This window comes from Mesoplodon densirostris, chromosome 16 (assembly GCF_025265405.1).
Source record: "Mesoplodon densirostris isolate mMesDen1 chromosome 16, mMesDen1 primary haplotype, whole genome shotgun sequence".
Taxonomy (NCBI): Eukaryota; Metazoa; Chordata; class Mammalia; order Artiodactyla; family Ziphiidae; genus Mesoplodon; species Mesoplodon densirostris.
Window position 1 is genome coordinate 51,648,949 of NC_082676.1, and position 15,249 is coordinate 51,664,197.

Here is a 15,249-nt window from a genome sequence, read left to right on the forward strand (position 1 = left end):
ATGATTGTTGCCTGAGCCAATTAATTCACTAACATGGTTACAAAATGGTGACGTACATTTCATTATACTGCTAAATGTATTAGTTGGCATTCTAACGTGGGAGAAAAGCTTCCTCTTCTCTCACATTTATTTGTTTATTTGTTTCTTTATTTGGTATCCATATGGACATTTGGATTTTTTTTTTAGTCAATGAGTTCATTACAGTCACTGTTGATTTTCATGCTTAAATTTTGATGTTAATTTTGATGCTTAAATTGTCCCAGATTTGCCCAGTGAGACTCCCTTCAAGCTGGAGCCTGTATTCTTTTTCCAGGTTCCCATCAATTTTTTGAGCCTTCTTTATTTTCTGGCAAAAGACGTTCTAAGCTCTTCTACTTTCCTTGCCCCAGCCCTGGAATCGACCATTTCTCAAAAAAACAAAAAACAAAAAAACCCCAACCTAATTCCATTTAGAATGAAGGGTACTTAGAAACCAAGATCTGGGCGCTAGGAATGCTCATTGCTTCTAGGGTTTTCAGTCAATAGCATTAGTATTTTTAGAAAGCTCCTGAGGTGATTCAAATATGCAGCCAATATTGAGAACAACTGTTTGTGAAGAAGGGGCCTAACCATTACTTAAGCTGATGACTACGGGTAGGAAAGGGGGAGAAGAAACCGTAGGAGCTGTGGAGTAGTGAATCAATGCAGTGTGCTTCAAACCATGGGCCAAGATACATTAGTGGGCCATGAAATAAATTTACTGAGTCATGTCCAGCATTAACAAAATTAAAAACTCAATAGACTAGAAAATACCAAAGGGTATTACATATAATAAGGTAATTTTTTCATAAAACTTCTGTTTTAGCTAGGTATATATGAAACCATCTGTACATTCATATGTACTAAATTGTGACATAAAACTATTTCTTACTGGTTCACAGTCCAAAAAGATTGAGAATCTGTCCTAAAGGAGAGTGCTTGCTTTTCTCCCTTCTCTTAGACAAGAGTGGGTGCTTCCACCACCCAAGCCCTAAGACAAGGGAGGGAAGAGCCAAGAGAACAACTCAAAAAGAATGGGGGTGCTTCATGATCTGGTTGGTCATCTCCTTTAAGGGCAGATTTACATTACACTTCATTCTACTGTGCCTGTTAGAGCAGATTCAGTGTGAACTGGGGAGACACGCTGGGGTGGGGCAGTGGAGAAGTCTGCGTGTCCACTGCTGTTTTCCTCTGCGTCAGGTGGATGCTGGGAGGTAACCTGAACTATCTTTCCATTGCCCCACCCGAGAGGGCTGGCCACTGGGTAAGGCGACCCCGGGAGCAAAAGGCTGGGAGTGGACTGGCAGAGGTGGGGTCCGGGTGGTGGTAGAAAAGGGAGAGACAGAGCCAGATCCCTAGAGGGGGGTCTGCCACGTGTTGACTCCCCTGAGGAAGAGCTCATATGAAACACAGGAGTCAGTGAGCCAGCAAGGGGATGCCTGCCCACAGGACATGGGTGGCCACGCAGTCTCAGCCAGAGAAGCGGCAGCAGCCAAGAGAGGATCACAACAGGACGTGCAGAGAAGATGCCCCTTGGATCTCCCTCCCTCCCACCCAAACCCACCGAAGGAGCAAGTGGCTTTGAAGAGGAAAGGGTGGACGTGTGAAAGATCAGACAATTCTCTCCCCGACCCCCAACCCCACTGAAGAAGAGCAGAGGCGGGTGGGTAAGCATTCAATTGGATCTGAGATGGAGACTTTCAAGTAGACTGGACTTTATGAAAGCACAACATCCTTAAAAGACATGAAATCTAACCAATATGCCAAGCAGGAACTGGAAAGAGGTTCGAGAGAACAGGGTTGAAGACAGTTTCTGGGCAAAAAAGAAAACTTTTGTTTAGACTCCACCATGCTGAGATTGCTCAATATTTTTCCTGCTCCCTTTAGGCAGGGCAACTTGGGAAGGCCCCTCTGAGGCGGTAATGTCCCCAGGCCTGGAGGGTGAGAAGAAATGGCCACACAGGAGCTGGGAAAGGATGATTTGGCAGGAAAGGGATAGTAAGTGCAGAGTCCCAGAGGTGAGGAAGGCGTTGGCATATGGCAGAACAAGAGAGACTGGAGGAGCTGCAGCCTAGTGAAGGGGGACAGGGACGGGGAGGGTGGGGAGGTCAGAGCATGGATGGGGAGAGTATGATGGCCTGTAGGCTGCCAAGGTAGCTATGATCATTTTTTTTCCATTGGTTTTCATAATTGTAAAGTACTGCACTTATTTAAAAGATTCCAACAGTGCAAGATTCCCCCTAGTCCTAATTCCTAAAGGTAACTACCATTAAAGTATTCTTCCAGGCTGTTTAGACATCTCTCTGTTTCCCTGTATATATTTTTAATATGAATGAAAATTTATGGTTCTTCAACTTTTTTCCACTTGTTAATACATCATGAATCTTATTCCATGTTGTTGGTTAAATAAGTGATGCTAAATCCATACCACACTGCTATTAAACGTCATGATGGGACTTCCCTGGTGGTGCAGTGGTTAAGAATCCGCCTGCCAATGCAGGGGACACGGGTTCGAGCCCCGGTCCGGGAAGATCCCACATGCCGCGGAGCAACTAAGCCCGTGTGCCACAACCACTGAGCCTGCGCTCTAGAGCCTGCAAGCCACAACTACTACACCCATGTGCCACAATTACTGAAGCCCGCGCGCCTAGAGCCTATGCACTGCAATGAAGAGCAGCCCCCGCTCACCACAATTAGAGAAAGCCCACGCACAGCAATGAAGACCCAATGCAGCCAAAAAAACAAAAGTCATGATGCCACTCTCTAGTGCTGACCGAATGACGTTCTGAGTATGTTCAGTGACAGGGTAGATGATATAACAGAATATACAGATGTACTTGTAACAGAATGTAAAAGCCCATTTTTAATAATATATGAATATATATTTATTTGCATCTTTTTGTACTGAAAAAGTATAGCAGGATATGCACCAAAATTTTAATGGTGGTGAGATTTCTGATTTTCACCCCACTTTTGGTTTGTTTTTCTAATTTTCCTATCACGAATATGTAGTAACTTAAAGTTTAAAAATAAAGAAGGGAAGCAAATAGGACAAAATGGTGACACTTGCACATGACAGGTGATGGGTGCTTGTTCTGTTATTCTTAATACTTCAATGTGTGTATGTGTTTAATTTCTCAGAAAAGGGGAGAGGATGGCATAAAACACTGCTTGAGTTCAGACACACAATCAACAGCTTAGAAGAAAAACTACCCATCACCTTGATGGGCACTGTGTCTCCAAAATGATGAGTTATTCTTTTTGTCTTGCAGCTAAAAAAAGAGACCTGCAGGGCCTCCCTGGTGGCGCAGTGGTTGAGAGTCCGCCTGCCGATGCAGGGGATACGGGTTCGTGCCCCGGTCTGGGAGGATCCCATATGCCGCGGAGCGGCTGGGCCCGTGAGCCATGGCCGCTGGGCCTGCGCATCCGGAGCCTGTGCTCCGCAACGGGAGAGGCCACAACAGTGAGAGGCCCGCATACCGCAAAAAGAAAAAAAAAAAAAAAAAAAAGAGACCTGCAGACATGGGATGACACTAAATGTGTCCCTGAGTGAGGGGAATGGCCATGTCAATTATATTGTCATTCCAAAGCTGAATCTTAACATGCTGCCACCTCCCCTACCCCCAGTGGAGTCCCGCGCAGATATAGGGACCTTATAAAACCTCAGAGGGCTTCCTTCTTGAGCCTGGGGTAAGACTCAGGCTTTTCCTGAATAAACCAAGGACTGTGAATCAAACCACTGACCTTTCTGCTCTTGCTTGGCCCAGAAGATTTTGACTTGGTGGCGGATGTGCTTGTCCTCACGCAGTTTTTTCTGCCACTGACGCAATTCTTGAATCTCAGGATCACGGCGAACCTGGAAAATTCCCCCAAAGCTTTAGTTCTCTTTCTACATACTTTTACACATTAGCTTGTTAACCCTGCAAGGAAAATCCTTTACAAACCACCTGAATGTACGTTTGATTCTAAATGAATCATTGTTCTAAACGAATTATCTATACTCCTAAAGCTTATATAATATTTGAAAGTAAATGAGGTTGGATGAAGGTTTGCTACACTTATGGTAGGCTGAGGGCTTTCTAGATCTGTGCTGTCCAATAGAAATATAATGAAATCACATGTGAAATTTTAAATTTCCTTGCAGTCTCATCTTATTATTTTTTTAAATATTCATTTATTGAAGTATAATTGACATGCAATATTATGTTAGTTTCACGTGTACAACTAGTGATTTGACATTTAAATACATTATGAAATGATCACCATGATACGCCTAGAAACCATCTGTCGCCATACAAAATTATTACAGTATTATTGACTATACTCTTTATGCTGTATAGTACATCCCCGTGACTAATTTATTTTATAACCGGAAGTTCGTACTTCTTAATCCCCTTCATTTATTTTGCCCATCCCCCCCACTCACCTCCCCTCTGCAAATGCCAGTTTGTTCTCTGTATCTGTGAGTCTGTTTCTGTTTTGTTTGTTCATTTGTTTTTTTAGATTCCACATATAAGTGAAATCATACCGTATTTGTCTTTTTTGTCTGACTTATTTCACTTAGCCTAATACCTTCTAGATCCTTCCATGTTGTCACAAATGGCAAGATTTCATTCTTTTTTTATGGCTGAGTAATATTGGCATACCTTGGAGATATTTCAGGTTCAGTTCTAAACCACTACAATAAAGGAAATATTGAAATAAAGCGAGTGGCACAAATTTTTTGGTTTCCCAGTGCATATAAAAGCTATGTTTATACTATATTGTAGTCTATTAAGTGTGCAACATTATGTCTAAAAAAACCAATGTACATCCCTTAATTAAAAAATACAAAACAAAAAAACAATTACAATAATAACGTCAAAAGATCACTGATCACAGATCACCATAACAAATATAATAATAATGAACAAGTTTGAAATATTGCAAGAATTACCAAAATGTGACACAGAGACAGAAGAGATACATATTCCACATCTTTATTCATTAATCTATCAATGGATACTTCAGCTGCTTCCATATCTTGGCCATTGTAAATAATGCTGCAGTGAACATAGTTCCCCAACCAGGGATGGAACCCCCAGCCCTCGGCAGTGAAAGCATGGAGCCCTAACCACTGGACTGCCAGGGAATTCCCATATCTTTAAAAAATATATTTATTTATTTATTTTATTTTTGGCTGTGTCAGGGCTTAGTTGCGGCCCGCAGGATCTTTCACTGCAGTGCGCGGGCTCTCTAGCTGTGGTGTGCAGGCTCCAGGGTACATGGGCTCTGTAGTTGTGGTGTGCGGGCTTAGTTGCCCCACAGCACGTGGGTTCTTAGCTTTCCGACCAGGAATCGAAACCGCATCCCCTGCATTGGAAGGTGGATTCTTAACCACTGTACCACCAGGGAAGTCCCTCCCATATCTTTCTGAATTAACGTTTTTATTTTCTTAGGGTAAATACCCAGAAGTGGAATTGTTGGATTATATGGTAGTTCTATTGCAATCTTGTTTTAAAAAGTGAAAATAAACTGGCAAGGTTATTTTTAAGAGTATATCTTACTTAACCTAAAAGATACAAAATAATATAATTTCAACATGTAATCAATATAAAATATAATTTATGAGATATTTTACTTTCTGTTTTCTATACCAAGTCTTCAACCTCTGGTATGTATTTTATACTTACAGAGCATCTTAATTTGGACTAGACACATTTTAAGTGCTCAATAGCCACATATAGCCGGTGGCTATTGTACTGGACAGCAGAGTTCTGGATTAATCACAGTTAATGTATTAACCACAGTTCCATTTGATTGAGTGCCTACTGCATACTGCGCTTTGTGCTAGACATTGAGAATAAAGAGATAATTAATGGTAATTGTAATAATGATTATTGTTATTATTTTTAAATTACTAATATAACTCATATTTATTGAACACTTATGTCCCAGGCATTGTTTAAATGTTTTACAAATTTTAACTATCAAAACCAGGCAGAAGGGCTTCCCTGGTGGCACACTGGTTGAGAATCTGCCTGCTAATGCAGGGGACACGGGTTCAAGCCCTGGTCTAGGAAGATCCCACATGCTGCGGAGCAGTTGGGCCCGTGAGCCACAACTACTGAGCCTGCGCATCTGGAGCCCGTGCTCTGCAACAAGAGAGGCCGCGACAGTGAGAGGCCTGCGCACCATGATGAAGAGTGGCCCCCGCTTGCCACAACTAGAGAAAGCCCTCGTATAGAAACGAAGACCCAACACAGCCAAAAATAAAAAATAAATTAATTAATTAAAGGAAGGCTCAACATTAAGAAAAAAAAAAAACAGGCAGAAATGATTATCTCCATCTTACAGATAAGGAAACCACGTTTAAGTGGCTTGCCAAGTCTTGGAGCTAGGAAATGGTGGATTCAAATGTAGGCAGACTGTTCCAATTTCCCTTGAGGGACTTAAGAGTCTGGTAGGAGGGGACCTTCAAGATGGCGGAGGAGTAAGACGTGGAGATCACCTTCCTCCCCACAAATATATCAAAAATACATCTACATGTGGAACAACTCCTACAGAACACCAACTGAACGCTGGCACCTCAGACTTACCAAAAGGCAAGAAAATCCCCACATACCTGGGTAGGGGGAAAGAAAAAAGAAAAAACAGAGACAAAAGAATAGGGACGGGACCTGCACCTCTGGGAGGGAGCTGTGAAGGAGGAAAAGTTTCCACACACTAGGTAGCCCCTTCACTGGTAGACAGGGGCTTGGGGGGAAGCATCAGAGCCACGGAGGAGAGCGCAGCAACAGGGGTGCAGAGGGCAAAGCGGAGAGATTCCCGCACAGGGGATTGGTGCCGACCGGCACTCACCAGTCTGAGAGGCTTGTCTGCTCCCCCGATGGGATGGGTGGGGACTGGGAGCTGAGGCTCGGGCTTCGGTCAGATCCCAGGGAGAGGACTGGGGTTGGCGACGTGAACACAGCCTGAAGGGGGCTAGTGCGCCACAGCTAGCCAGGAGGGAGTCCAGGAAAAAGTCTGGAACTGCCTAAGAGGCAAGAGACCATTGTTTCAGGGTGCGTGAGGAGAGGGGATTCTTTCCCCATGTGCCCACTGCCTAAGCGAGCTCCAGAGACGGGTGCAAGCCACGGCTATCAGCTCAGACCCCAGAGATGGGCATGAAATGCTAACGCTGCTGCTGCTGCCACCAAGAAGCCTGTGTGCAAGCACAGGTCACTATCCACACCTCCCCCCACCGTGGGAGCCTGTGCAGCCCGCCACTGCCAGGGTCCCGTGATCCAGGGACAACTTCCCTGGGAGAACACACGGCATGCCTCAGGCTGTTGCAATGTAATGCTAGCCACTGCCACCACAGGCTAGCCCCGCATTCCAATTATTACTACCCTACCCCTCCCTCCTCCTGGCCTGAGAGAGCAAGAGTGCCCTAATCAGCCGCTGCTTTAACCCCTTCTTGTCCGGGCAGGGAACAGATGCCTGAGGGCGACCTACACACAGACATGGGGCGAAAACCAAAGCTGAACTCCAGGAGCTGTGTAAACAAAGACGAGAAAGGGAAATCTCTCCATGCAGCCTCCGGAGAAGCAGATTAAATCCCAAAAATCAACTTGATATACCCTGCATCTGTGGAATACCTGAATAGACAATGAATCGACCCAAAATTGAGGTGGTGGGCTTTGGGAGAAACTGTAGACTTGGGGTTTGTTGTCTGCGACTGATTTGTTTCTGATTTTTATGTTTATCTTAGTTTAGTTTTTAGCACTTGTTATCACTGGTGGATTTCTTTATTGGTTTGGTTGCTCTCCTCCTTTTTAAAATTATTTTTGTATTTTAATAATTTCCTTTATTTATTTTTTTTTCTTTCTTTTTTTTCTCCCTTTTCTTCTGAGCTCTGTGGCTGACAGGGTCTTGGTGCTCCAGCCTGGTGTCAGGCCTGAGCCTCTAAGGTGGGAGAGCTGAGTTCAGGACATTGGACCACCAGAGACCTCCTGGCCCCATGTAATATCAATCGGCAAGAGCTTCCCAGAGATCTCTATCTCAACGCTAAGACCCAGCTCCACCCAACGGCCAGCAAGCTCCAGTGTTGGACGCCCAAACAACTAGCAAGACAGAAACACAACACCAACCATTAGCAGAGAGGCTGCCTAAAATCATACTAAGTTCACAGACACTCCAAAACACACTACCAGATGTGGTTTTGCCCACCAGAAAGACAACATCCAGCCTCATCCACCAGAACACAGGCACCAGTCCCCTCCACCAAGAAGCCTACACAAGCCACTGAACCAACCTTACCCACTGAGGGCAGACACCAAAAACAACAGGAACTATGAACCTGCAGCCTGTGAAAAAGAGACCCCAAACACAGTAAGTTAAGCAAAATGAGAAGAGAGAGACACACAGCAGATGAAGGAGCAAGGTAAAAACCCACCAGACCCAACAAATGAAGAGGAAATAGACAGTCTACCTGAAAAAGAATTCAGAGTAATGATAGTGAAGGTGACCCAAAATCTTGGAAATAGAATGGACAAATACAAGAAAGGTTTAACAAGGACCTAGAAGAACTAAAGAGCAAACAAACAATGATGAACAACATAATACATGAAATATAAAATTCTCTAGAAGGAATCAATAGCAGAATAACTGCAGCAGAAGAACAGATAAGTGACCTGGAAGACAAAATAGTGGAAATAACTGCCACACAGCAGAATAAAGAAAAAAGAATGAAAAGAATTGAGGACAGTCTCAGAGACCTCTGGGACAATATTAAACGCACCAACATTTGAATTATAGGGGTCTCAGAAGAAGAAGAGAAAAAGAAAGGGACTGAGAAAATATTTGAAGGGATTATAGTTGAAAACTTCCATAATATGGAAAAGGAAATAGTCAATCAAGTCCAGGAAGCGCAGAGAGTCCCATACAGGATAAACCCAAGGAGAAACATGCCAAGACACATATTAATCAAACTATCAAAAGTTAAATACAAAGAAAACGTATTAAAAGCTGCAAGGCAAAAGTAACAAACAACATACCCATAAATAACTCATAAGCTTAACAGCTGATCTTTCAGCAGAAACTCTGCAAGCCAGAAGGGAGTGGCAGGCATATTTAAAGTGATGAAAGGGAAAAACCTACAACCAAGATTACTCTACCCAACAAAGATTTCATTCAGATTCAATGGAGAAATTAAAACCTTTACAGACAAGCAAAAGTTAAGAGAATTCACACCACCAAACCAGCTTTACAACAAATACTAAAGGAATGTTTCTAGGCAGGAAACAAGAGAAGAAAAAGACCTACAAAAACAAACCCAAAACAATTAAGAGAATGGTAATAGGAACATACATATCGATAATTACCTTAAATGTAAATGGATTAAATGCTCCAACCAAAAGACATAGACTGGCTGAATGGATACAAAAACAAGACCCATATATATGCTGTCTACAAGAGACCCACTTCAGACCTAGGGACACATACAGACTAAAAGTGAGGGGATGGAAAAAGATATTCCATGCAAATGGAAATCAAAAGAAAGCTGGATTCCCTGGAGGCGCAGTGGTTGAGAGTCCGCCTGCCGATGCAGGGGACACGGGTTCGTGCCCTGGTCCAGGTAGATCCCACATGCCACGGAGCGGCTGGGCCTGTGAGCCATGGCAGTTGAGCCTGTGCGTCCGGAGCCTGTGCTCCACACTGGGAGAGGCCACAACAGTGAGAGGCCCGCGTACCGCAAAAAAAAAAAAAAAAAAAAGAAAGCTGGAGTAGCAATACTCATATCAGATAAAATAGACTTTAAAATAAAGAATGTTACAAGAGACAAGGAAGGACACTACATAATAATGAAGGGATCAATCGAAGAAGAAGATATAACAATTATAAATATATATGCACCCAACATAGGAGCTCCTCAATACACAAGGCAAATGCTAACAGCCATAAAAGGGGAAATTGACAGTAACACAATAATAGTAGGGGACTTTAACACCTCAATTTCACCAATGGACAGATCATCCAAAATGAAAATAAATAAGAAAACACAAGCTTTAAATGACACATTAAACAAGATGGACTTAATTGATATTTATAGGACATTCCATCCAAAAACAACAGAATACACATTCTTCTCAAGTGCTCATGGAACATTCTCCAGGATAGATCATATCTTGGGTCACAAATCAAGCCTTGGTAAATTTAAGAAAATTGAAATCATATCAAGTATCTTTTCCAACCACAATGCTATGAGACTACATATGAATTACAGGAAAAAAAACTGTAAAAAATACAAACACATGGAGGCTAAATAGTACACTACTAAATAACTAAGAGATCACTGAAGAAATCAAAGAGGAAATCAAAAAATAGCTAGAAACAAACGACAATGAAAACACGATGACCCAAAACCTATGGGATACAGCAAAAGCAGTTCTAAGAGGGAAGCTTATAGCAATACAATCCTACCTCAAGAAACAAGAAAAATCTCAAGTAAACAACTTAACCTTACACTTAAAGCAATTAGAGAAAGAAGAACAAAAAACCCCCAAAGTTAGCAGAAGGAAAGAAATCATAAAGATCAGATCAGAAATAAATGAAAAAGAAATGAAGGAAAGAATAGCAAAGGTCAGTAAAACTAAAAGCTGGTTCTTTGACAAGATAAACAAAATTGATAAACCACTAGCCATACTCAACAAGAAAAAAAGGGAGAAGACTCAAATCAACAGAATTAGAAATGAAAAAGGAGAAGTAACAACTGACACTGCAGAAATACAAAGGATCATGAGAGATTACTACAAGCAACTATATGCCAATAAAATGGACAACCTGGAAGAAATGGACAAATTCTTAGAAAAGCACAACCTTCCAAGACTGAACCAGGAGGAAATACAAAATATAAACAGACCAATCACAAGCACTGAAACTGAAACTGTGATTAAAAGTCTTCCAACAAACAAAAGCCCAGGACCACATGGCTTCACAGGTGAATTCTAGCAAAAATTTATAGAAGAGCTAACACCCATCCTTCTCAAACTCTTCCAAAATATAGCAGAGGGAGGAACACTCCCAAACTCATTCTATGAGGCCACCACCACCCTGATACCAAAACCAAAGATGTCACAAAAAAAGAAAACTACAGGCCAATATCACTGATGAACTTAAATGCAAAAATGCTCAACAAAATACTAGCGAACAGAATCCAATGGCACATTAAAAGGATCATACACCATGATCAAGTGGGGTTTATCCCAGGAATGCAAGGATTCTCCAGTATACGCAAATCAATCAATGTGATACACCATATTGACAAATTGAAGGATAAAAACCACATGATAATCTCAATAGATGCAGAAAAACTTCTGACAAAGTTCAGCACCCATTTATGATAAAAACTCTCCAGAAAGTAGGCATAGAGGGAATTCACCTCAACATAATAAAGCCCAAATATGACAAACCCACAGCCAACATCATTCGCAATGGTGAAAAACTGAAACCATTTCCACTAAGATCAGGAGCAAGACAAGGTTGCCCACTCTCACCACTATTATTCAACATAGTTTTGGAAGTTTTAGCTATGGCGATCAGAGAAGAAAAAATAAATAAAAGGAATCCAAATCAGAAAAGAAGAAGTAAAACTGTCACTGTTTGCAGATGACATGACACTATACATAGAGAATCCTAAAGATGCTACCAGAAAACTACTAGAGCTAATCAATGAATTTGGTAAAGTAGCAGGATACAAAATCAATGCACAGAAATCTCTTGCATTCCTATACACTAACCATGAAAAATCTGAAAGAGAAATTAAGGAAACACTCCCATTTACCACTGCAACAAAAGGAATAAAATACCGAGGGATAAACCTACCTGAGGAGACAAAAAAGTTTGCAGAAAACTATGAGACACTGATGAAAGAAATTACAGATGATACCAACAGATGGAGAGATATACCATGTTCTTGGATTAGAAGAATCAATATTGTGAAAATGACTATACTACCCAAAGGAATCTACAGATTCAATGCAATCCCTATCAAACTACCAATGGCATTTTTCACAGAACTAGAACCAAAAATTTCACAATTTGTATGGAAACACAAAAGACCCCAAATAGCCAAAGCAATCTTGAGAAAGAAAAACAGAGGTGGAGGAATCAGGCTCCCTGACTTCAGACTATACTACAAAGCTACAGTAATCAAGACAGTACGGTACTGGCACAAAAACAGAAATATAGATCAATGGAACAGGAGAGAAAGCCCAGTGATAAACCCACGCACATATCGTCACCTTATCTTTGATAAAGGAGGCAAGAATATACAATGGAGAAAAGACAGCCTCTCCAATAAGTGGTGCTGGGAAAAAAGGACAGCTCATGTAAAAGAATGAAATTAGAACACTTCCTAACACCACACACGAAAATAAACTCAAAATGGATTAAAGATCTAAATATAAGGCCAGACACTGTAAAACTCTTAGGGGAAAATATAGGCAGAACACTGTATGACATAAATCACAGCAAGATCCTTTTGATCCACCTCCTAGAGAAATGGAAATAAAAACAAAAATAAACAAATGGGACCTAATGAAACCTAAAAGCTTTTGCACAGCAAAGGAAACCATACACATAACGAAAAGACAACCCTCAGAATGGGAGAAAATATTTGCAAACGAAGCAACTAACAAAGGATTAATCTCCAAAATATACAAGCAGCTCATGCATCTCAATATCAAAACAACAAACAACCCAGTCCAAAAATGGGCAGTAGACCTAAATAAACATTTCTCCAAATAAGTTATACAGATTGCCAACAAACACATGAAAGGATGCTCAACATCAGTAGTCATCAGAGAAATGCAAATCAAAACTACAATGAGACATCACCTCACACTGGTCAGAATGGCCATCGTCAAAAAAATTTACAAACAATAAATGCTGGAGAAGGTGTGGAGAAAAGGGAACCCTCTTGCACTGTTGGTGGGAATGTAAATTGATACAGCCACTGTGGAGAACAGTATGGAGGTTCCCTAAAAAACTAAAAATAGAACTACCATATGACCCAGGAATCTCACTACTGAGAGATTTCTCATATACCCTGAGAAAACCATAATTTTAAAAGAGTCATGTACCACAATGTTCATTTCATCACTATTTACAATAGCTAGGACATGGAAGCAACCTAAGTGTCCATCAACAGATGAATGGATAAAGAAGATGTGGCACATATATACAGTGGAATATTACTCAGCCATGAAAAGAAACGAAACTGAGTTATTTGTAGTGAGGTGGATGGACAGAGTCTGTCATACAGAGTGAAGTAATTCAGAAAGAGAAAAACAAATACCGTATGCTAACACATATATATGGAATCTAAAAAAAGATTTAAAAAAGGTTCTGATGAACCTAGGGGCAGGACAGGAATAAAGACACAGATGTAGAGAATGGACTTGAGGACACAGAGAGGGGGAAGGGTAAGCTGGGATGAAGTGAGAGAGTGGCATGGACATAAATACACTACCAAATGTAAAATAGCTAGTGGGAATCAGCCGCATAGCACAGGGAGATCAGCTCGGTGCTCTGTGACCACCTAGAGGGGTGGGATAGGGAGGGTGGGAGGGAGACGCAATAGGGAGGAGATATGGGGATATATGTATATGTATAGCTGATTCACTTCGTTATAAAGCAGAGACTAACACACCATTGTAAAGGAATTATACTCCAATAAAGATGTTAAAATTTTTTTAATAAAATCAAATAAAAAAAAAGGCTAGTAGGAGGCACAGAATACACAGGAGCAAGATCAACAAGGTGTGATAAGAGTAAGGATATCAGCGAGTACAAGGGAACACAGAGGGGGCAGCGGACTCAGCCTGGAGAGGTCAGGAAAGCCTTCATGGAGGAGATGGCCTCTAGGCTGAGTGTGGAAGGATGAAGTGGAGTTGGCCATGGAGAGGAGGTGAATGGAGTGTCATGGTGTCCTGGGGAGAGACACCAGCCTGCAGGAAGGTGCAGAGGGGTGAGAAAGCAAAGGAGGCACAGAAGGCTCACAGCCGCTCCCACTCTCCCCTTCCCACATCATCTTGCTACTCCCCACATGCCGGCAGAGGCACTCCTCACAGCATGGATTCCAAGCCTGGAACTGAGTGACTTGATATATTTAATTGATATATGTATTTTGAAAGATAAGTTAAAGTACCAAAGAATGCTGTGAGACTGTAATAGGGAAGAACAAATCTGACTCCATATTAGATCTGTTCCTTTTACTTTAATCTTTGTGCTGTTTCCTGTGCTTAGTTGTGCTGGTTCTGCATCTTTTGTAAAAGGATGTTGCCTATCGGAATTCCCTGGTGGTGCAGTGGTTAAGAATCCACTTGCCAATGCAGGGGACACGGGTTTGAGCCCTGGTCCGGGGAGATCCCACATGCCGCGAAGCAACTAAGCCTGTGCGCCACAACTACTGAGCCCACGTGGCACAACTACTGAAGCCCATGTGCCTAGAGCCCGTGCTCTGCAACAAGAGAAGCCCCCACTCTCCACAACTAGAGAAAGCCCGCGTGCAGCAACAAAGACCCAAAGCAGCCAAACATAAAATAAATAAAATTAATAAATTTTAAAAAAAGGATGTTGCCTATAGGTTGAAATATACAGGATAACTCATTCTCAAGGCTTCGCCCTTTAAGAGTCCAATCATATATAGAGATAAAAAGTGGGAGAACAGAGAGTAACATTTGTCTTATTGGAGGTTTACAGGAACACTGTGACCTGACCTACATGGACGTATGTAGGAACAAAGGATTTCTACACCAAGAAGTTTGCAACAGCTAACCACAGTCCTCCCTCACCTTGCCTTTAAAAGTGCTTTGCTGACACCCTTTGAGGAATTTGGGGTTTGGAGGGCACAAGCCACCCATCTCCTTGCATGGCCCTGCAATAAACCTTTCTCTGCTCCAAACTCCGACATTTCAGTTTGTTTGGCTCTGTGCATCGGGTAACAAGACGTTATGAGAAATATGTCCTCATGGAAATGGTTTCCTTGTTTAATGGGCTCTATTTGTTTAAAATGAGGTAGTAGCGGGGACTTCCCTGGTGGTCCAGTGGCTACAACTCTGTGCTCCCAATGCAGGGGCCCTGGGTTCGATCCCTGATCAGGGAAGTAGATCCCACATGCATGCCGCAACTAAGAGTTCATATGCCGCAACTAAAGATTCCGTATGCTGCAGCTAAAAAGATCCCACATGCTGCAAAAAAGATCCCGCG

The 15,249-nt window shown here is 42.0% G+C and overlaps 1 protein-coding gene across 6 annotated transcripts in view; it reads right to left on the bottom strand.

Moving 5' to 3' along the window:
- The window catches only part of IQCK (IQ motif containing K), a 128,625-nt gene that overhangs the window by 27,321 nt on the left and 86,055 nt on the right, over positions 1–15,249 (bottom strand). For all 6 annotated transcript variants that reach the window (XM_060079374.1, XM_060079372.1, XM_060079370.1 and 3 more), the window contains one exon: positions 3,763–3,874. In XM_060079374.1, coding sequence (XP_059935357.1) covers positions 3,763–3,874 — 112 coding nt within the window. The remainder of the gene's footprint in view (positions 1–3,762; positions 3,875–15,249) is intronic.